This window comes from Candoia aspera, chromosome 1 (genome assembly GCF_035149785.1).
Source record: "Candoia aspera isolate rCanAsp1 chromosome 1, rCanAsp1.hap2, whole genome shotgun sequence".
In the NCBI taxonomy this organism is placed as follows: domain Eukaryota; kingdom Metazoa; phylum Chordata; class Lepidosauria; order Squamata; family Boidae; genus Candoia; species Candoia aspera.
In genome coordinates this window covers 23,161,658-23,184,748 of record NC_086153.1, presented here as the reverse complement: position 1 = coordinate 23,184,748, position 23,091 = coordinate 23,161,658, and the positions used below count along the sequence as shown (strand labels likewise).

Here is a 23,091-nt window from a genome sequence, read left to right as displayed (position 1 = left end):
AAATGGAGTAGCCTTCATAATTAATAGTAAAGTGGCTAAAGCAGTGCTTGGATACAACCCAAAAAACGACAGAATGATCTCAATTCGAATTCAGGGCAAGCCGTCTAACATCACAGTGATCCAAATATACGCCCCAACCACAAATGCTGAAGAAGCTGAAGTAGAGCAGTTCTATGAGGATCTGCAGCACCTACTGGACAACACGCCTAAAAGAGATGTTATTTTCATCACAGGAGACTGGAATGCTAAGGTGGGCAGTCAAATGACACCTCGAATTACAGGTAAGTATGGCCTGGGAGAACAAAACGAAGCAGGACACAGGCTGATAGAATTTTGCCAAGACAATTCACTCTGCATAACAAACACTCTCTTCCAACAACCTAAGAGACGGCTTTATACATGGACTTCACCAGATGGACAACACCGAAATCAGATTGATTACATCCTTTGCAGCCAAAGGTGGCGGACATCTGTACAGTCGGTAAAAACAAGGCCTGGAGCTGACTGTAGTTCAGATCACGAACTTCTTCTTGCACAATTTAGGATCAGACTAAAGAGATTAGGGAAGACCCACAGATCAGCTAGATATGAGCTCACTAATATTCCTAAGGAATATGCAGTGGAGGTGAAGAATAGATTTAAGGGACTGGACTTAGTAGATAGGGTCCCGGAAGAACTCTGGACAGAAGTTGGCAGCATTGTTCAGGAGGCGGCAACAAAATACATCCCAAAGAAAGAGAAAACCAAGAAGGCAAAATGGCTGTCTGCTGAGACACTAGAAGTAGCCCAAGAAAGAAGGAAAGCAAAAGGCAACAGCGATAGGGGGAGATATGCCCAATTAAATGCAAAATTCCAGAGGTTAGCTAGAAGAGATGAGGAATTATTTTTAAACAAGCAATGCGCGGAAGTGGAAGAAGACAATAGAATAGGAAGGACAAGAGACCTCTTCCAGAAAATTAGAAACATTGGAGGTAAATTCCAGGCTAAAATGGGTATGATCAAAAACAAAGATGGCAAGGACCTAACAGAAGAAGAAGAGATCAAGAAAAGGTGGCAAGAATATACAGAAAACCTGTATAGGAAGGATAACAATATCGGGGATAGCTTTGACGGTGTGGTCGGTGAGCTAGAGCCAGACATCCTGAAGAGTGAGGTTGAGTGGGCCTTAAGAAGCATTGCTAATAACAAGGCAACAGGAGACGACGGCATCCCAGCTGAACTGTTCAAAATCTTGCAAGATGATGCTGTCAAGGTAATGCATGCTATATGTCAGCAAATTTGGAAAACACAAGAATGGCCATCAGACTGGAAAAAATCAACTTATATCCCCATACCAAAAAAGGGAAACACTAAAGAATGTTCAAACTATCGAACAGTGGCACTCATTTCACATGCCAGCAAGGTAATGCTCAAGATCCTGCAAGGTAGACTTCAGCAGTTCATGGAGCGAGAATTGCCAGATGTACAAGCTGGGTTTAGAAAAGGCAGAGGAACTAGAGACCAAATTGCCAATATCCGCTGGATAATGGAAAAAGCCAGGGAGTTTCAGAAAAACATCTATTTCTGTTTTATTGACTATTCTAAAGCCTTTGACTGTGTGGACCATAACAAATTGTGGCAAGTTCTTAGTGGTATGGGGATACCAAGTCATCTTGTATGCCTCCTGAAGAATCTGTATAACGACCAAGTAGCAACAGTAAGAACAGACCACGGAACAACAGACTGGTTTAAGATTGGGAAAGGAGTACGGCAGGGCTGTATACTCTCACCCTACCTATTCAACTTGTATGCAGAACACATCATGCGACAAGCTGGCCTTGAGGAATCCAAGGCTGGAGTTAAAATCTCTGGAAGAAACATTAACAATCTCAGATATGCAGATGATACCACTTTGATGGCTGAAAGTGAAGAGGAACTGAGGAGCCTTATGATGAAGGTGAAAGAAGAAAGTGCAAAAGCTGGTTTGCAGCTAAACCTCAAAAAAACCAAGATTATGGCAACCAGCTTGATTGATAACTGGCAAATAGAGGGAGAAAATGTAGAAGCAGTGAAAGACTTTGTATTCCTAGGTGCAAAGATTACTGCAGATGCTGACTGCAGTCAGGAAATCAGAAGACGCTTAATCCTTGGAAGAAGAGCAATGACAAATCTCGATAAAATAGTTAAGAGCAGAGACATCACACTGACAACAAAGGCCCGCATAGTTAAAGCAATGGTGTTCCCTGTAGTAACATATGGCTGCGAGAGCTGGACCATAAGGAAGGCTGAGCGAAGGAAGATCGATGCTTTTGAACTGTGGTGTTGGAGGAAAATTCTGAGAGTGCCTTGGACTGCAAGAAGATCCAACCAGTCCATCCTCCAGGAAATAAAGCCAGACTGCTCACTTGAGGGAATGATATTAAAGGCAAAACTGAAATACTTTGGCCACATAATGAGAAGACAGGACACCCTGGAGAAGATGCTGATGCTAGGGAGAGTGGAAGGCAAAAGGAAGAGGGGCCGACCAAGGGCAAGATGGATGGATGATATTCTAGAGGTGACGGACTCGTCCCTGGGGGAGCTGGGGGTGTTGACGACCGACAGGAAGCTCTGGCGTGGGCTGGTCCATGAAGTCACGAAGAGTCGGAAGCGACTAAACGAATAAACAACAAATGAGGACCTCATTTATACAATATGCTAGCTAATGGCTAGGTTTCCACAATATTATGAGACATACTGTACCTAACTACATTTTAGTCTAGTGTGTTGTCCAAATTAAGCTAATTTTTAATGTTCAGTTGCAGTCACCATGGAGGAAACAGAATCAGGCTCGAATGTAACCAAGATATCTCTTTGAAAGTAAAGAACAGCATAACTTCTTTTCTTGAGAACTTTGTTTGAGCAATATATCTATGCACACGAACATGGTGGAAGACAGCAGGATTGTCATAGCTGGCTTTGCCTCCAGATTTCATATGTGGAAATGAAGCTGCTGTGTACATTCTACTGACAGCTTCAGATGTACAAGTTACATTTTGGAGCCCACCTAAAAATGGAATCCATCTATTCACATGGACACATGTCCCGGGAATATGGTTCAGGATCTCTCTGCAAAGCAGACTAAGCTCTGTAGGTATCCTGCACTACACCAAGAAATTAAAGGAGCCTGATTCTTACCTCTTAATCTGAGAGTGAATGATGAGCAAGAGAAAGGTTTTATTAAACAATGCTAATGGAACATGTCTATTCCCAGGGAAAACACCCTAATGGATGTTTTCAATCAATTGCAGTAAAGAAATAATTTCCCCAGAGACTGTGTACAGTATGTGTGTACACCCACACGAAGTTCAGTTACAATTGTAATAACCCTTACTGAAGCAGGGGCAAACAACTTTTTTTGACCACATGCCATACTTCGTTGCTCATGTGGTTGAGCCACAAAGGACAAAGAAGTGATCCAGTGATGCCTCTGGAGAGGGGAGGGATGAAAGGGAGGCTCCTTTTAATTTGGGGGAGGGGTTGGAGGTCAAAGGGAAATTGGCATGAGCCCAATGCACCTATTTTAATGGGAGTATTTTTACAGTGCATTGTTACGTTTTATTGCTGAAATCTGGGAGGGTTCTATAGACGGCAGAAAGTGGGGTGGAGGAGCACTGCCCATCCTGTATTAGAGAATCTGCTACTTCTGAGTAAATGCTAGGACTATGGTTCAGATGCTAGATTTCATTTCTTTCCAGTATTTTTATTTGTATTCAGAGTTGCTCAATTAGAAGCAAAATCACAAGAAGAAAAGAAAATCCAATTAGAAAAAAATATGTGTCCTAGGAAAGACTTTTATCATGTAGAAAGTGTTTCATTCCTAACATTTTACAAGGAGCTCAGAAGTTGTATCCTCCCTTCTATTCCTCTTGCATTTTCCTCATGGCTCTTCTGTTTTTTTTCTTATTGGGGAAAAAATAATTAAGGAGGCAAAGGTGAAACAGCTGCACAAAGTTTTTTGCTTGGTAATGCAAGAGGTAATGCTGGGGGTGCCCTTAATTTGTTCACATTAAACATAGTTGTAGTTCTCCAGTTATAAAGATTCATACCTTCTTTGAAGGCATGTGTGGTTACTAGGGAGATGCCAGCTGATTTTCTATGTTGTACTTTGCTGTGGCCTGCAGGCACAATGCCAGCCTGTGCCAGCCATAACACCAGAGTAGCTTTGTCTTCTGTTGCCTTTCTGTATGTTAACAGCTCCAGAAAAATGAGGATAACCACCCCTAAGAAGCGAAGCTTCTTCATAAGGATGACTCCTCATTAGAAGCAAAGATCAGCCTCACTATCAGGGCCAGGCAACTTTGAGGGACTATGAATCACCATTAAATGGGATGCCTGTGGGTGGAGTGGTGCAAAGACATGGGTGGGGCACTGGACCTGGTTCAAAAATTAAACTGAGCTTCATTTCATTTACATGCATCTTATTAATTCCAAGCAATAAGGTTGCTCCCCACATATTGAGCAATTTCCCCCTTCTGCATCATTCACATTTTCTGTTCGTTGGCAACTTTCGGAGGAGCTTCCTGGAGAACACATTCAAAGCTTGGGGTCTGCATGCAGTCCTGGAGCCTCAGGTTGTGCATGCCTGACCTGCTGAAAACCATACATGATATACTATACTCCTTATTGTTTGAGAGCATGCTTATTACAGACCTAAATAGACAACACATTTTTTCTCACATTTGCCTACAGAGGATCCTAGATGTAATTGATGGCATCTCCAGTTAAAAGGAAACCTCAGCAGCAGATGAGCAAAGAGTCTGAGATTCTGGAAAGTGCTGCCACTTGGGTTACAGAAAACTGTATTAGTACTTGGATAGTTTCATAGGCATTTTCTCTGAGAAGTCTGCTAAGGTGTCTCTGTTTGTGACATGGTTCAGTTTGTGGAGTCCTTGGTGCTCTCTGAGCCTTGTTGTTTTCTTGCAGATGTTTCATTGCCAGGCTAGGCAATATCTTCAGTGCGAACTGAAGACATTGCCTAGCCTGACAATGAAACATCTGCAAGAAAACAACAAGGCTCAGAGAGCACCAAGACTCCACAGTTTAACCCTGAGCTACAAACTTCCGCTTCGATTGATGGTTCAGTTTGTTTGCTGCAGAGGTGGGCATTCTGCTGAAGTCATCCTGAACATTTCTGGAGAGCAATAGAAAGCATAGTAATAATGTAAAGTTGGTGGAGCTGGGATTTTCCATTTCTCCCCCTGGTTTATTTTTAGAGGTATGCAGCAGCATTTAGGAAGAAATGGTGCGAAGGTGTAATAGCATGGTCCACTTTTTCTCTCTGCACACATTATATTTTCTAAATTCCTTACAGTTGAACTCACAAAAGGGTTACATAATAAGCCTTATAAAATTATAACTTGATTTTCACAAAATATCACCTTACAAACACTTTCAATTCTACATTTACTGTATATTTTGAACTTCATATCTGTATGATCTCTTGATACAAACAGACAGAGATAATGTTCATTCTCACACCTGGAAAGAGAATGATATGTACATATATGCCAAGGACAATATCTTAATTGGAATGTCCTTGTTAGTTATTCAAAGGTTTGGGTACAACCATCTATTATGAAGAGCCAAATCCTGGTGTATGGAATGGAACTGATCCTCAGAGCTATTTGATTTGGTTCTTCCAAGTTATAATCAAGTCTCGACAATAACCATACCTACACTTTTTGATGGTGGAGAATTTAAATAAGGCACCCTGATATTAGGTATTTTGGGATTTTCTATGCAATATCCTGGTTTAATTTCCATGTAGAAGAGCCACTCCTATTTGACCAAAAATGCACTTTCTACTATAGTTGAGAGAATAATGTTTCCCAATATATAGTATTTAAGTATCTTTGTTCTGTGCTGTAGCTTTTGTCCAGACTCTGTAACTATTATACAGAAATGCTAAACAAATTGGAAATGTACAGGTTGTTTGAAGCTCACTTCTGGTCCCCTCCACATCTATGTGTGTTTATGTAATAATTCCACAGTGCCCTTTTAGCTTCAGATGACCTGCACTAGCTTGCTGCATTACATCCATGCAGAGAGTTTCAGATTTCTCCTGCTAGGTTTTTGTGGGCTTGACTAATTGCAGATACAGCATTCTTCTTGCACTGAATTTGATTGAGGTCTCTCAGCTGATGGTATAGTTATTTCTCATATCACAATTAATGAATGTTGCAGAAAATTGAAGCTCCTGCATGTTGCATCTTTAGAAGAACTTCTGAACAGCTTATAAATGGCTTTGAAGGAAGTGTGATTGCTTCTGAAAGCTGCCCCAGTCCCTTGGGGTAACTGGATGTGATTTCTTTTGTTCCTGAAGTCTACTCCTACTTTATTTATGATGTTGTTGATGAATATCATCATTTACCAAAGCTGTTGATGTCTTTCCAACACTCTCAGGCAGAACTACAGCTGGGGTTGGTGGGAGTTGTAGTTCAACACATTAAGGAAATATGTAGGATGCTTACTTCTAGTCCTGCCTTAGGCACAAAGCAGCTGAGTGACCTTTGACCAGTCACCCTCTCTCAACCCTAGGAAGGATGCAATGGCAAACCACTTCTGAAAAAACCTTGCCAAGAAAACTGCAGGGACTTGTCCAGGCAGTCTCCAAGAATTGGACATGATTGAACAGGGGGAAAAATGGTACTTACAGATAGATTTATTCATGGGGATTGGTCATAACTTCTTACTATTGTTTCTGTCATGAGTAAGGATGGCGAGCAGGGGGCTCCCATCCAGACTGTTAAGCGCATGCACTGAGGAATTGGGCAGCCATTCAAAGAGACACAGATCGGGACCGCCTTAACCTTTGGGGTTTATATGTCTGGGTTTTTCCCACGCTTCTTCAGTTTGTTAGGATCCCTGTTATGTACTAGCAATAAAGCATTAGAGACCAGTTCCTTGTCTCAGCATGTTTCCTGGTTGTTAGGACAGTTTCACAGGGTATCTAGATGTCATTGCCTTCTTTTGCAATCAGGTCGTGATTTACCAACCTTTCAACTTTCTTTTCCCTTAATCAGGACAACATAGCCATTAGATTAGAAACACAATTCTGCAAATGCATGCAGAATACTCCAAGTATTTGAGCATACTGCAGCATTTTCTCCAATAGGTTAGGGTGAATATATAAAAATGACACAGTACTTCACTCTCACATCTCTTCACTGCTATGAAGACACTAATTGTTCCAAGCATGTGTCAATATTTTGTCTGGCTAAGTATGAGGAATCTTTTTAAAAACTTGAAAAAGAATTCCAAAAATTTGTGTCGTGCATTTTAGTCTCTCATTTTCCCATTCGGAATAATCTCCCCCCACCAATATTCATGACAATTGGGCTAATTCTCTCACAAAAACCCATCCTTTTAAAACTATATTTGATAGTAATATATAATACATTACTGAAGCTTTCATGAAAGCAGGATTTGGCAACCTAGAGTCCTTTCCAGTTAAACTGCCAAATTTTGATGGCATAATTCCTGAAAAACAGTATTGTGATTCCCTGCCCTTTTGAGGTAGGAGAGGCACAGATACAGTACTGTAACATAAGTCATGGTCCCAAAGAACACAGAAAACATAGACACAGGCATAGAGACCCTGACCCACACACCTACACATGTTCATACAAATTTCCAAATGGAAAATCATGATCCTGTCCGTGTGTGAAATGGCCCTGCCTGCCTTGCATCATGCTTCCTCCTCCAAAATATTCTGGAGCCAGTGTTTCTGTGGCTTATCATGAGTTGGTAGCTGAGAGGGCATTTCAATCTGAGTTGTTCAAAAGAGGTTTTCCATCTTCCATCCAAAATACAAATGCTGATTCTTATGCTTTCTTCTTATATGGCACCATACTTGGAAAGTTGTAGTGTTCCATAAAAAGCGAAGATTCCCTCAGTGTGAGCTCAGCTCCTAGTGACTGCATGGATGTATTCACATTGTTTTCTTGGCCACAGTCCAGAAGTGGTTTGCAATTGCCATCTTCCATGGAGTTTTTTTCAATTTTTCAATCCTGGGATTTTTTGGTCCTCTTCCATCCAAAACTAATCCTGCTTAGCTTCTCCAAGGTCAGCCAAGGTTAGAAGCTGCCACCTCTGTAGATATTTACTGCATTTCTTCAACATTTAGATCTGCCAGAAATACTTGAAAAGGGGAAATCATTTTCCAGCCAAAGGGTATTGAACTTTGTGGTTTGGACTCATGAGAACAACACAGCTTCAGCTTCTTTTTACTTGACTGCATTTACGAAGACGCAGCAAAAAGAAAGGCTGTAGCTGAGCCAAGCCAGTTCATCCATTCTTGACCCACATTCTCGCTTAACAACATGCAGTTTGCACATTCAGCAGATGCACCGAGAAAACTGATATGGCCCTTGCAGAGGGAGATGGGAAAAGGGGGGAGGAAGTTAGGGAGATGCAGCCCCGGTCCCCATGCTTGAATTCATATTACCAATTAATCATATCAGATTTGGGGGTGGAAGTAAAGATAGGGACAGTTTAGTACAGCATTTAGTTGTTTCTTCATCTATTTATAAACTGATTGTTAAACGATTCATTTAAGTAAATGTGTTGCCAGAATCCCAGAGCCAGATATCAGATTCCCTTTGGCTATACGAAGAAACAAGCATGTAATCACTCACCAACTTTATTTAAGTAAAGTTTAAATCTTTGTTAAATGACAAAGCTGTCTTTACAACTTTCTAGCATTAGAATAGTCTTCTCATTTGCAAAGAAATGCAAAGAATAGTTCTCACTGGTACCAATTAATTGTTTTCTCTGATTTATTGACAGAGATCTTTCCCATCACTGTTTCCTGATTCAGATTAATTTTAGGCATACAGAGAGTAGCCTAGGTTTATAGAGGGTAATCATACTGTTATGCTGTGAAAGGTTAAAGGTCCCCTGTGCAAGCACCGAGTCATGTCTGACCCTTTGGGGGGACACCGCTTTTGTGACGTTTTCTTGGCAGACTATTGCACTTCAAATACCTGCATAGTTACATGAGTGCTGTAATATTTTAGATACTCTATTCTGGTTGTCAAAGTAGACAGTTGCCTTGAAAAGAGTAATGTTGCTACATGCTGATCTCTATCAAAAGCGCAAATAACAGTTAATCAGCTAAGACTATAGTTGATTATCCTGCCAACTCAGAAAGTATATATTAAACAAATATCAACCCCTTGGCCAGGTCTCATAGAGCTCTTTAACAAGAGCTTATTCTCTTATTCTTCTGCCTCTCACTGTTGGAAACTATTTAGCAGACCCCAAATTTTAGTAAAATATATTCTGTTATACAAATAGCATCATTTCCGCAATAAATAGCCATGGAAACCAACACTTGGTTTCTTATACAGTACACTACTTTATTTGTGTTGTCCCAGAAGGACTGCAAAATCTTTTTTTTTTTGGCCAGTAATTTGGATTGCCAGGAGGCAGGAATTTAACCTTTACTTTTTCGTATAACAATTATACATAAAATCCCTTTAGCCAAAGAATCCTTGCTGGCGAGGGTGTTTAATTGTCAGTCTGCCTGACTTAGCAACCAGCAAAAGCCTCTGGTATTTGCAAGCATTTGATCTCAATGTTCTTTTAATAGCTATTACCCAAGCTGTTCATTTTAGTATTAATGCACCATTTACAAGCCATACTTTCTGGTACAGGAGCCAGTACAAGTTTAAAAACAAAAGAAGGTTCTATGATTTTTTTAAAAAGCAGTGTTGACTTTTTATGTGTAAAAAGCCACCTGATTTTATTTTTGTCTTTTAATAATTCATGGCCATTCTTTGCTATGGCAAAGGTATTTCAGTTTGTAATGGCTGGATTCACATATGACATTAATCTATAACTTGGCTTGGTCTTTTCATTGTGAACTCAACCATCAGGGTTTGTAAATTATGGCTTTATGACTATGTGGTACAAACCTATCCAACTGAGATTTATTCAATAAAACAAAGTTACATAAACCGTGATTTAGCACAATGTATGAATTGTATTGTGAATAGAATCACTTCCCATTCCTCCATGTCAGCTTACTTTAAAGTAGCAATGTTTTAAAGTAACCCCAATCAATGACTTGCAGATTATTAGGTTTCAATTCCCACGTTGCCTATGGATTAGGGAATTGCAGTCAAACACAATTGGAGGTAACTTGGTTGGAGAAGATTATATTGATCAATTCTGGGCAACTGTATTTGCTAACATGTAATTCTTACAATTGTCTTTTGTTATCTCCCCAGTTCCAAACTTAGATCTTTGGGGTGGAATATTTGGAAAAGGGAAGGGTGGCAAAAGGAGTTGTGATTCTGCTTGTAACCTGTATGAAGAGCCAAAAGGGGTGGATAAAAACGTGCATGAATCTATCTGTGTCACCTGAAACCTACAGACAAACTAAAGAGGGCTCTTGTGGTATAATGATTAAAGCAGTGTTTCTCAACCTTAGCAACTTTAAGATATGTGGACTTCAGCTCCCAGAATTCCCCAGCCAGCATGCTGGCTGGGGAATTCTGGGAGTTGAAGTCCACATATCTTAAAGTTGCTAAGGTTGAGAAACACTGGATTAAAGTGTTAAAGTAGGAATGGAGAGATCCAAGTTCAAGTCCACCCTCAGCTGCGGAAGTTCAGTGCGTGACTTTCAGAATAGTCCTTTTCTCCCAGCTAAATTCACTTCCACAGTTATTATTATGGGAGGAAATGCAGGGAGATCCCTGTGGAAGCTACCTGAGCTCTTGAAGGAAATGTGGGCTATACACAAATCAAATCAAATCAAATCAATAAATAATAAAACAAATGCAATTCACATGCCCAATGAAAAGCCCTGGGCTTGTGAAGCAGTTTGCAACTTGAAAAAAACTGTTACCAAAAAATGAATTTTGTGAAGGAATAGTATGCACACCATGCATTATATTAGGAAACAGTTAGGTTTCAGGAAGTGTGCATACTAGGAAAATGGAGTACAAAAAAGCAGATACTAGGAGAATATGCATATAACCATGTGCCTTTTTTCGCTGATGAGTTCATAAATTGAAGTCAGAAGGAGAATTTAGAATCTGATCATCATTCTGCCCCTTTGGTGTAAAAGGAAGAGAAGAATCCTCAATGTGCATTCCACTGAGAGGATTCCATTGATCCTAAATCTGGATAAACTCACCCAGGTTGCCATAATGAAGAGTTCAAGCTTTTTTCTGCCTGGCAAAACAATGTTTGGATCCTTTTTTAACCTTTCTTTGCAATCACAACGTGCAGCAAGATTATAGCTTGACTTGCAAACAAATATTTGCAGTGAGAACAACAGGCTGCAGTTGGTAGATTGCTTTTGGCAGCCTAGACTTGACTATCAAGGTGAGGCATGATCTGGGTTGGGTGGTGTTTATGAGAATGGAAAAAGCTTCGTTCGTTCGTTCGTTTGCTGGCGATCACTCGTAGCCGAGTAAGATTGTCTTCCAGGATTAAAATCTTAACGGTGGATCCGTAAGTGGCTGTAAAGGCCAATTCTGGATTCACACATTCTCCCACAATGAGGGCTTAAGTTTCCAGATGGAAGACAGTCATGATGAGGATTTGTTTGACATGCCTTCCTCTTGGCTTGCTTCTCCCTTTCGCCCTGTACTCGTGCTTCTTCAAAGTCCATAGCGCCTTTAATAAGGGCTGACCAGTTAGGATGGAAGAATGTTGGGAGCCAGATGTTTTGAGGCTGGGGAAATAAACTGTCACCCTTACTAGAGTGCAAAATATTTTGAGGGTGGCTTCCATTCCCTTGGTATGCATCTTCTGGAAGGGGGAATCTCAGATGATATGTGACTTCCAGACAAAGCCAGATTTTTTATTTTTAAAAATTACAATGGTACCTTTCTTGGAGAGAAGAGGTCCTAAAGTATCTACTGCTACCTGGATTTTTGAGACATTTCTCATCACAACAAGAATTTAATTAAATAGTAATTTAATAATACATTACTATTTTATTTACTATTTAATAGTTAGAGTAATAGTAATTCCAGATAGTAAGCTCTAAATGGGATATTTTATTTGTATTTGTATAGAACAGCAACACATACGTGGTGCTGCCACAGCTCAGGCTGGAAATAGGGACCTAAAATATCTGAGAAATGTATCTTAGCATACAGGGGGAATATCTAACATCCCTACATGCCAAGTGTCTTCATGTTGTCTCCAAATATTTTTCTAGACATTCCGATGGCCCATCGCAAGCAGCATTGATGTCAATGAGATGCTGGAGATTCAGGTGTTTAACTACAGCAAGGTCTTCTCCAACAGGTAAGTGATGCACAACACCAGCTAGAACACATCTGAATCTGTCTTCTTTTGCCTACCTTAGAAAAGGAAGGGATTGATGGAAGACAGTTTCTCCACAGCCATTCTGATATTTCCAGCATTTCGTATCCATGTACGTTAGGCTTATTCTTTTCAGACCACTTTTTGGGGGGGAAAGTAAGAAGATACTTGCATATAGACAGGTGTTCTTGCAAAATTCTGGCATAGCAAAAGTTCTTCTACACTGAGGGAGCCCAAAGACCCTGGGGTTTTATAGAAGACAATTTTAACTTTTTTTATTATTTAATATACTATTTATTTATGAGATAGATAGATAGATAGATAGATAGATAGATAGATAGATAGATAGATAGATAGATGCTTATAGGCCATGTATAGGACCAGATTACCCACTCAAGATAGCTCATACAATTCCAAGGCAAGGGTGAAAGAGAGGCTTGTCTTGGTCTCTGCTTAAATCAAGTTGTATTCAGGTCAGTTTACTGCAAATGATGTAAATTTAGCTTCCCTTGCTTAGTCAGCAGGAGAGACCATCTGCCTCCAACTTCTCAAATTATATGGATGTGGTTTGATGTTCATTTTTGTAAGGTTCTGTGATGGGAGTTAGGTAAATAGCTCTGCCAAAAAACAGCTATTGGGACCCTAGAAGCTAGAACTGGGGGTCCATTCAAAATGTGCAATATGATCTCCTGCAGATGAAAACTTGAATAATTTTGTGTGTACAAAACTGGAACAGAAGTAATTAAATCATGAATGAATAACCTTTTTGTAGGTAGAAGCCTTGCTTCCATTTTAGTTATTGATATAGTGACACCAGTTTAGTCACTGATATAGTGACATCAATCATCAGGGTCAGCAGGGATGAGATTTTCAGCCCATGAGAGCAAGTTGAGGAGTTGGGAAGGTGCAAGAGTATTACTACCACAGGTACTGATGTTGACCAGTTTCCCATAGATGTGAACAAGATCCCTAGTTAACACCTGCTAGTGCAACATGCAGGAGATTTGGTTAGACCAGTGTAGTTTCTATAAGGTTATGTGTATAATCTTGGAACAATAAAATAATGTACCAGGGTATCTCATCAGTTAAGTGCATAACATTTCAGTTTGGTCTTTATCTGGGTAGTTCCAGGTCTAATTCAGACTTATTTCTTGGCTTAAATTTAGTTAAATTAAATTCAAGTGGTTTCTGGAAAATGAAGCTAAACTGCTACAATGAACCTTTAAGGACTCTGACAAGGGTATTTGAAGCCTCAAACTACAATCAAATCACACATTATTAAACTTGGTTGAATATGGGCCTGCACAGCAGGGATTATGCTGACACAAAGAGTCTGTTGCTTTAATGGGTTCATGCAAGGCAGTGACATGGTATAGAAAGTATTTCCCTGCTCCCAAAGTTAATTTAAAACATGAAAGACTTGAACACTTCTGGGAGTGGTAACTCCTGATCTGAAGCTTCTTTTCTTTTAGTCCTGGGGTTAAGAATCGATATTTCAATAGTAGAATATATACTTTGCTTGCTTTTAAGTGTTTGATTCAATCTTTGCAGATCTCCAAGTTTGGTATATTTGCAGCAGGCCTGTATCTCATCTGTGTATTGATTATTTAACCCAGTGGCAATGGTCTTCCAGGTAGAAACAGTGTTTTTCACATCTGCTACTACCTGATTCTTTTAACCTGTGGTGTGGTGGGTTGAACCCTGAGACGCTCTGCATGTGTGCAGAGCGTGAACTCTATCAATGGACTGTAGTCCTTCCAATAAAATGAGAGGTGTGATTATTTCAAGCAGCATGGCCAGGCAGAGGATCACAACCTAACAGTTCTGAGCCGGACAGTCAGTAGCCTTACTTGGTGTAAGACAGCATCTGCCATTACAGTTATTTTATAATTGCCAGTTAAAATCATAGTAGCGCTATAAAAGAACAACAGATAAAATGTATTTCCATTATCAATAGAGATTTTAAAAAAGCGATGTCTATGTAATTCAAAGTGCTTTTTGGTTTATTATTTTATCACTGATCTTGTACTTACAAGCTGTTGTCAGTGGTTGTACTGACTGTAATAAGGATGGGTCTACACCTCAGGTTACTGTGACAATTTACATAGGTAAGAAGGTTTTGGCATATGTTTGTTTTAACATTTCAGATTTTTATGGGGAAAATAGGAAGGCAGGCAGGCCAGGGTATTGTTGTCATAGAAGAGGGCAGAGGACTTGTCTTCTCAGTTCTCTTCTAGCTTCCAGAAATCCATCAGGCATTGTTTTCATACCCTTAAGCAGTTGCTGATACCTCATGTGTTCAAAAATCACTAAATTGTGTTTGGCAATCTCAAACAAAGAAAGAAAGACATCTTGGCTCGTGGGTAGCTAAAGTGGAGGCTATGTGTATGATGGTGTGTTGTGCCTGTTGCTTTAAAAAACAACTTCAGTTTGTTGACACCTCTCTGTTCCACTACAACAATTTTTGTCTCCTGGTCTGGTTGGAACTTGCTCTTATCTATTGAAATCCATTTGCAGCATACTAAGGCGCACAGTGCTTGACTCTAAGTTTTTTTTTTAAGCTTAATGTTTGTTGAATTCAGAAGATTCCCTGCTTTCTAATCTTAGGGTAAATCTTGGAAATAGGCAAAGTGTGTACTGATGAACAGACAAATGCTAGATGAGAACATTATGCAGATGGGTCAGAACTGTTGATTAGAAACTTCTCTTCAAAGGCCAAGTGCTCTTCAAAGCCAATTTACAGTTCAAACCCACGCTTCAGCAATGTACAGTATGTCAGTCCAGAAATAAAGTCACATGTGCTTCCAGCTGTGAACCCAGAAGGATAAATTATTCTAGAAATACTAGATACTAATTTTACCATAAATAAAATTTATGTAATATGTTATTTTCTAACACAGTGTGCGTACCACATTTGAACTGCAAAAATCCAGCCAACCAACTAGATTACAGGAAAGCATTAGAATTGTTGGCATCTGCTTGTGTCAACCTGGTGATTGTCCTTATTTTTGCAGCCCATGTCTTGTAGCTTTAATTACCAGAATTAGAATCCCTCAACGCACTCCCTAGTAGAGTAGCCTTGTAAATCTGTTGAAGTATAAGAAGTATTTTTGGTATATGGGAGCTCAGTGTGTAAGACACTGGACAGAAGAGAGATCCAAATATTACATAGACTGTATGAGTGTGTTTGCAGGGTGATGGTAGCAAAGAGATATATGCAAGAATTTCCAAAATCTACTATTCCCTCAACCTCCCACTTCCAGTGAGTAGATAAGGCCAAGAAATATTGATCCAAAGTCACACTGTGGCTGCATTTATACAACATGCTCCATTACATCAATTAAAGGTCTAGTGGCTATATTCACATAATATACTACATTTGGCTAGTTTCAAACTTGAGCAGGGATTTTTCTTTCCCAGTTAGTGCATTGTGTAAAACCCATCTCATTGGTTAGTTTATGATTCAACATACTATACAAACTGAGAAAATGGTTTAATCTAGTAACCCAGTTTAGTGTGTTATGCAAACCCAGCCTGTAACTTTCATGGCTGGGTTGGCAAGTGAACTTGGCTGTTCTCAGGTGTAGTTCAACACTCTAGGTTACACTCATTCTTTTAAAGCCACAAGAGCACTGAAAACTGTATTTCCATTGACATGAATCATAAGACACAAGATTAGGTATTCCTCCAAATGTTGTTTAGGAGCAGATGTCTTGTTCTGCAATGGTTATACACTTTTTATTGGAGTTTATAAGTTATTAATTTTCTCCTGAGGAAAGAATCTGGCTGATAAAGCCAAACTGAGATATGAGAAATTACTTTTTCACATAAAGATGCAAGAAGCATACTCCGTTTCATCGAGTATCTTTTGCACCAGAACATGGAAAGGTGTATCATGCTGAATAGAAGTTGCTTGATAGGGGGCTATCTGCTTACCAGAAGGAGCCAGAGATAAAGGAATGACGCTCAATGCTGACTTTGGTCTGAATTATTGATGCAGCCCCCTCTGACATTTCACTGTACAAGCTTTGTGATGGAGCCTTTGTGTTCCTTCCCTGGACACTGAGCAGCTTATGGCTAATTAGCTAGCAATTTGATCACATTTTACTCTAGCCAGGTACTGGGCCTAAGAGGGCAAAACTTTCCTAAACTTTTTACCAGCAGGCATAGCCAGGTTTGCATGTCTCAAGGAAGACAGGGAAAATGACATTGTTGCATAATTTTGCTTTTTTTCCCACGAACACTCTTGGCTGCTGAGAAAAGAAGAAACATGCCAAGGAAACACTACTTGTACCTTGTGTTCTGGCACTTTCCTGTAATGAAGAAAATAGTTTGCCAAGAATGATTTCATGTATGATAAAAGTCAGTTTTTGTGGTGAATTGCTGATATCATACCCATTTGAGTCTGCATAATTATTGGGCTTATGCAAACACCTGAAATTGCAGGTATCCCTTGATCATTATTACCTCAATATCTATATTCATTGATTAGACATATAGTATATTAATATTTCTAATACAATAACAAGGCAGTATAAACTGAATGGAGGCTGAGTGGGAACATCTGCTAGAGGCAGAAGGCCGAGCAAGAATGCTGTCATAAAGTTGCAGAGAAAAGAATATGTGGGATCAGCTGAAAAACTGTAAATCAGAACTGAAATCAATGCTCTAGGCTGCTAAGGAGATAACAGAAACATTGAGAGATCCAGTAAAATGGTTTGTTGCTTGTCAGCTGGAGAATGCACTGAATCTTACACTGGCTTTCTTCTCTCTTGAATGCAGCTATGCAACATTGAAAAAGCTCAGTGCATTGTCCCTGAAACAATTCCCTGTTGCTATTAAAACCTTAGTAAAAAAGATCTTGTTTATGGAAGCACCTGCCTTAATGCCTTTGAAAAACTGCAGGGTTTCTGGTTAATACTGCTTTGTTGGAAACCAGTTAATGTAAAAATCAGATGTCAAATAGCTGAGGCAATTGAAAAAAGTACAGGCAAGTGTTCTTGGGCTGGTGGATTCCTGCAATCTGTTTTAGATGGGGCTGCTTTTAAAAATCTCCAGGAAAGTTTAAATGGTAGAAAAGTCTGAAATATTGCTGACTGAAGAATGCAAGTGGATTACAGCAGTACTTTGACCACCTTCACTTGCTGTAGGCTCAGTTGGAAGTGCTAGTTTTATTCTCTACAGCTTCAGCTGGGCATACTGTTAAATAAAGCAGCTGCATTGAGAGCAGACAGGGGTATAGGGTGAATAGGAGTCAAGTGCCCATCTACTGCTTTCCCATCCCTCACCCAGAGTGAATGACAGCCTCATTGGTCCTGAAAGCATGTGCCTTGTAATGGAATGTGGGAATGACCTTGGGAGACAGGTGAAGAGCTGCAGACTAGACAGTGGTCAGACAAATGGCAGCAGAGTCCACAGAAGGAATGTGGGCATGGCAAACCTCTCAGAAGAGACCCTCCCTAGCTTCTTGGACTGTAAAGGCATGGCGGGGGAGAGATGTACTCTGAGACTGGCAAGCTTCTTACAGTAAAGTTAGAGCTAGTATTCTGGGTGTGCTTCTTATCTGGACTATCTCACAAGGCTGACACAGCAGGTGTGCCACCCCACAGGTACTTTGAGGAATATGGCAGTGTGATTGTAGCTTGAAGCAGGAGAAGGATCTGTGTCTTCTTCCCCCTGTGTACCCATTTGACGGTGGTGCTGTCTTGCAGCCTGAAGGCAGTGGTTAGCCAGCTGCTCTAAATGAGTGAGGCTTGGATGCAAGAGGGAGTGAATAAGTGGGAAAGAGAGGTGGGGTTGGGGATGCCCAGATCTTCCTCCCATTTGAAACTGGGGTCCTTAGAATGATATAAGTTGGAATTGATAGTACAGCAGGTCTTCTCCCTGTAGTAGGTGATCAACATTGCGACTGTTTTTCCTTTGGGTATTGGTAGATAGGAGGGTTTCCTATTATTTTTAGTTTGGGGGTGTTACTTCTTATTTTTGTATTACTTGTGAGCCACATAGAGCCTCTTTGGAACTGAACTGTATATAAATTGCAGTAATTCTTTTAAAAATAAAATAAATGATTTAGGCCATTGAGTCTACTGCTTAGTACAGAAATCCAAATTAGAGCATCCCCAAGTGACAGCTGTTGAGCACTGCTTGAATACCTCCGAAGAAGGAGACCCCACTCTGTTTCTGGGTCATGATCAAACTGTTCTCACTGTTAGAATGTTTCTACTGCCATTTGTTAGGATAATCTTAAATTGATTTTCCATGTCCTGCACTTTGGAACAAGAGGAAACATGCCTCGTTCATTTATTTAACAGTTTTTATAAACCACCCTAATCTCACTGACTCGGAGCAGTATATGCAAGCAAACCAAGACAGTATATCTCAACAATAAAATAATCTAGTAATAACCAATTGCATAATAATCATAATAACAACAACAACAATTACTGTGTGAGCCTCTCATCATCTTAGAACCCAAAAGCTAACTGGAACAAGACAGTTTTTAGGGCCTTCCAGAACAAAAGGAGGCTATAGACCAGTGTCTGAGCCAGCATGCTGGCTGGGGAACTCTGGGAGTTGAAGTCCACATATCTTAAAGTTGCCAAGGTTGAGAAACACTGCTCTGGACAGTTGTACCTCCAGGGGAAAATATATTCCATAATTTGGGGGCTCTCACAGAAAAAACCTTTCTCTCAGACCTTGATTTCTCACAAGGCTGGTATCCATAGCAGCGTTCTGACCTCAGTGTTGAGACTGGACCAGCAGAAGCATACTCGCTAAAGCTATTCCGTATATATTCTGGTGCCCTGCCGTTGTGGGCTTTGATTACCAGCAGTTTGAACTGGGCCCGGAATTTGACTGGCAACCAACTCAGCAGCCTCGAAACAGGGATTATTCTGCAGCTATGGATTTCCTTGAGAAGCTTCTGCATGTTGTACTAGTTGTAGCTCCAAGTTTTTTTCAAAGAAAGCCCACATAGGACATATTACAGTAGTTACAAAGTGACCAGGGAATGCATGCCTGTCACCAGAGTATCAGGGTATTTGAAGAGCGCTATCCTAACCCCCTTAGATATCTAAACATACCCAACTCCTTTAATTGTTATTCGAAACACTTAGTTGCTAGTCCTCTGTGTTAGAATACACTGCAAGGTTGTGGTGAAGTAGTCCCTGAACTATTTCAGCCACTAGGTGGCACTATATGCACTATATTTATTTTTAACTGCTCCATAAAAGAGTTCGCTCTGCATGACTGATGATCCTGGTTGCCCTTCTCTGAACTTCCTCCCATTTCTCTGAATTCTTTAAGTGTGGTGCCAAGAAATGGGCATGGTGTCTGAGGTTTTCCTGCTTCAGATGGCGAGTCTTCTTGAGCTGGTGGATGTAATCTATATGAGTCTCGAGGACATTATCTGGAGCCATTCTATGAATGCTTCTGTCTTCCTGTCAAGTGAGGAGCTGTGGGCACTTTTTCAGTAGTAGTATCCTGGATAATGACTGCTCTGTACTCCTACCTCTTCTCCACTCCTGGTGCCAATATTTTTTTTAAACACCAGGCAAAGACACTTTTATTTCTCCCAAGCCTTTTTCAAGTCATTCTCCTGCTCCTACCCAAAGAGCAGGTGGCAGCCGTGGGTAGGAGGGCCTTTGTGCAATTCCGTGTTGTGCGCCAGTTACGCCCCTTCCTGGAGCGAGAGGCCCTTCGAACGGTCACTCATGCCCTGGTCATCTCCCATATAGACTACTGCAATGCTCTCTACATGGGGCTACCCTTGAAGTGTATCTGGAAGCTACAGCTGGTGCAAAATGCAGCCGCGTGGGCGATCTTGGGTTTCCCAAGATCAGCACGTCACCCCTTTGCTCCACGAGCTGCATTGGTTGCCAGTATGCTTTTGGGTCCAATTCAAGGTGTTGGTTTAAAGCCCTATATGGCACAGGTCCAGGTTACCTAAGGGACCGTCTCCTCCCCATCACATCAACCCGTCCCACCCGGTCGTGCAGAGAGGGCATGCTATGGACCCCGTCTGCAAGAGAATTCCATCTGGTGGGGTCCAGGAGGCGGACCTTCTCTGCAACAGCCCCTGCCCTTTGGAATATCCTTCCCCCGGAAGTGAGATTGGCTCCCTCCCTCCTGGACTTTAGGAAACAACTAAAGACCTGGTTCTGTAATTATGCCTGGGGTGGGAGAGAGCGTAGCCATTCCTGGGGATGGTTAGTTCCTTAGAAGGACCCTGCTCTGCTTGCAAATCATAAAGAACTTCCAGCCATCAAGGTTTTTATTATATTTATTTTATTGTGTATTATAGTGTTTTACAGTTTTATATTTTTATTTATGTTTTATTGTAAACTGCCCAGAGTCCCTTTTGGGAGATGGGCGGTGATGAATCTGATAAACAAACAAATAAATAAATAAATTCTGGAGCTTAGTTTTCACTGATGTCAGCCATCCTGAGAACTTTTTGCAAACAAACAAACAAACAAACAAACGCTGCTCACTCTGCTCGTAAGTACAAAACAGAAGGCACTCAGCTTGGAAAAGTGGGAGGCTGGCTCCATGAAGGCATTCAACAAAGCATATAGTTTGTGAGCCCCGAGGACTTTCTCCCCAGCTTTGCCTGGAAAGAGCTCTCTCTATTTGAGGCCCTGGAGAGCTGCTGCCTGGCAGAATAGATGATGCTGGATAAGACAACCAATATGTCAACCTTGTTTAAAAGGAGTTTTGCTTGATCCTAATATTTTAATGCAATTTCAGCCCTGAATTTCATCCCAATAATTGCATTTACATATTTTTAGCACTTCCTTTCTGCCTCTCTTTAAAACCCACAAGATGACTGAAACCCCTGTACTGTAAGTGAAACAACAAACATTCACACTTCCCAGACGTGACATTGTATGATTATCTGGATACCTTGGAGCATTGAAAGCTTCCAACTACGTTGATTTGCAATGGTCCTTCCAAGGACAGCTGCTACAGTACACAGGATTCAGTTTGTGACTTTCTACTAAAGACCTCATGCTTTAAAAGCACCTTTTGGTTGATGGACTGGGAGAAACTGCATCAGGACAAAAATACTCTTCAGAATCAGTGACATTAACATAACTCATTCTCTCCAAGAATAGTCTTGGTGCTGCTGTGGTTTGTTAGCCTGGATTTAGGCTTTAGAACATTATGTGAGTGCAGCCATCCGTGTTCTGCATGTGTGAATGAATGATCGGTTGAGGGAGAGATGAGAGGGATGAGAGTGGGAGCTTAAGAGGATTTGGGAAAGTAATATTTTATTGAATTATGAGGAAATGTACTCATACTTTTAAGGTGGCAAAGGTTTTTAGTTCTCAGTCTTCTTTTCTTTAACTTCTTAACGGTTTCTCCAGAAGATAGCTTGGCAGTGCACACGTTGAAAACATTGCCCCTATGATGATGATACTACATGGGGGTACAACATTGTTCTATAGGTCACTGGTGGTAGAAATGATTATAGCTCCTTATATTTGGGAAAGTGACTGCCTCCCTCTAAAAAATATGCTAAGTCTTTCTGGTTGAACTGATGGCACAGCTCAACTGTTTTTCTTCAAGGAATTTGACCCTTCCTGCTGTGAGCCATGCAGCAGAAAAACATGTTTTCCAACCTCACCAAAATTCCCTATAGTTGTAATGGCTGGAAAGCAAGGTTAATTAAAACAATCCATCCTCAGCTCTGGTGCAAGCCACCTAGTGCAGGAACAGCAGCACAGGAAACTGCAGGGACTAGTCCAGGCAGTTGCCAGGAGTCAACACTGACTGGAAGGCACCCCCCTCCCCCAGATAGAGTGTAGTTAGCAAGCATGTAGTAACAGGTAGTAAAGCATATTTATAATCCCAATGAGACTGTCTGTAGACCTTACTTCAAAGGAGGAGATTCCAAATGTCCATTTCCTTGTGGTTAGTGTACAAAGGGAGAGTGACTTACAGTCTTACTGTCATATACAGCTCATGATCTACCTTCATGTATTCTTTAGCCTAATTACAAAAGCCCATGCAAGAAATCAGTTCAGTCTTCTGGCAAAAGATAACTGTCTCTGTTGCTTAAAAGTGAGAGAAGAGGTGTCAGAAAGAGAGGAGAAGATGTCAAAAGTGGGGGGAGGGGGAGAAAAGAAAAATGGAGGAAGGAGACTAGGTTTCTCCATCCACTTTTGGCCTTGGGTCCACTCTTAGTCCTGTCTGTCTCTCAACACCAAACAAATTGCTCCTGGACCTGAAGAAAAAAGTGTTGGCCATCTGAGAGAGAGAGAGAGAGAGAGAGAGAGAGAGAGAGAAGATGACACTGAGTATCTTAAGTATCTTCCCAGTTAGTGCTTGTTGTTGTGGATTGGATGATGCTTGGGTCTTTGGCATTGAATACATACATGAACAACAAGACTACTATTCATGATGTCTCTTTATTTTCAGTAACAGAGAGAATCCTTCTGATCCCATTTGCTAGAGAAAATGCTTGGGAGGGATGCTATTGCATTCATGTCCTTTCGGTTTTCTTGCTGAGATTTAGGTCTCCATTGCGCCAGGTAGGATGCTGAACTAGTTAGGTCCTCTGGTCTGATCAAGCTTATGCTTATACTTTTAATACCCTTAATCCATTAATACAGATGCAAGAAGTATCTTTGATACCCCTTGAAAGAGCTCTTTGGGTCAGCCCAAAAGTCAAGAGTGTCCTCTTTCATCCTGCCCAACTGCCTGTCAGGTTCTTCTTCTTTGGTTATGTAGGGATATGATGACATTTGGTGTATAATGGAATGAGCAAAGATGGTCTTTAAT

General features: G+C 40.7%; 1 protein-coding gene across 1 annotated transcript in view; it reads left to right on the top strand.

Annotated features, from left to right (window-relative positions):
* The window catches only part of OTOF (otoferlin), a 139,833-nt gene that overhangs the window by 21,122 nt on the left and 95,620 nt on the right, over nucleotides 1-23,091 (top strand). The window contains exon 3 of the mRNA XM_063307776.1: nucleotides 12,200-12,288. Coding sequence (XP_063163846.1) covers nucleotides 12,200-12,288 — 89 coding nt within the window. The remainder of the gene's footprint in view (nucleotides 1-12,199; nucleotides 12,289-23,091) is intronic.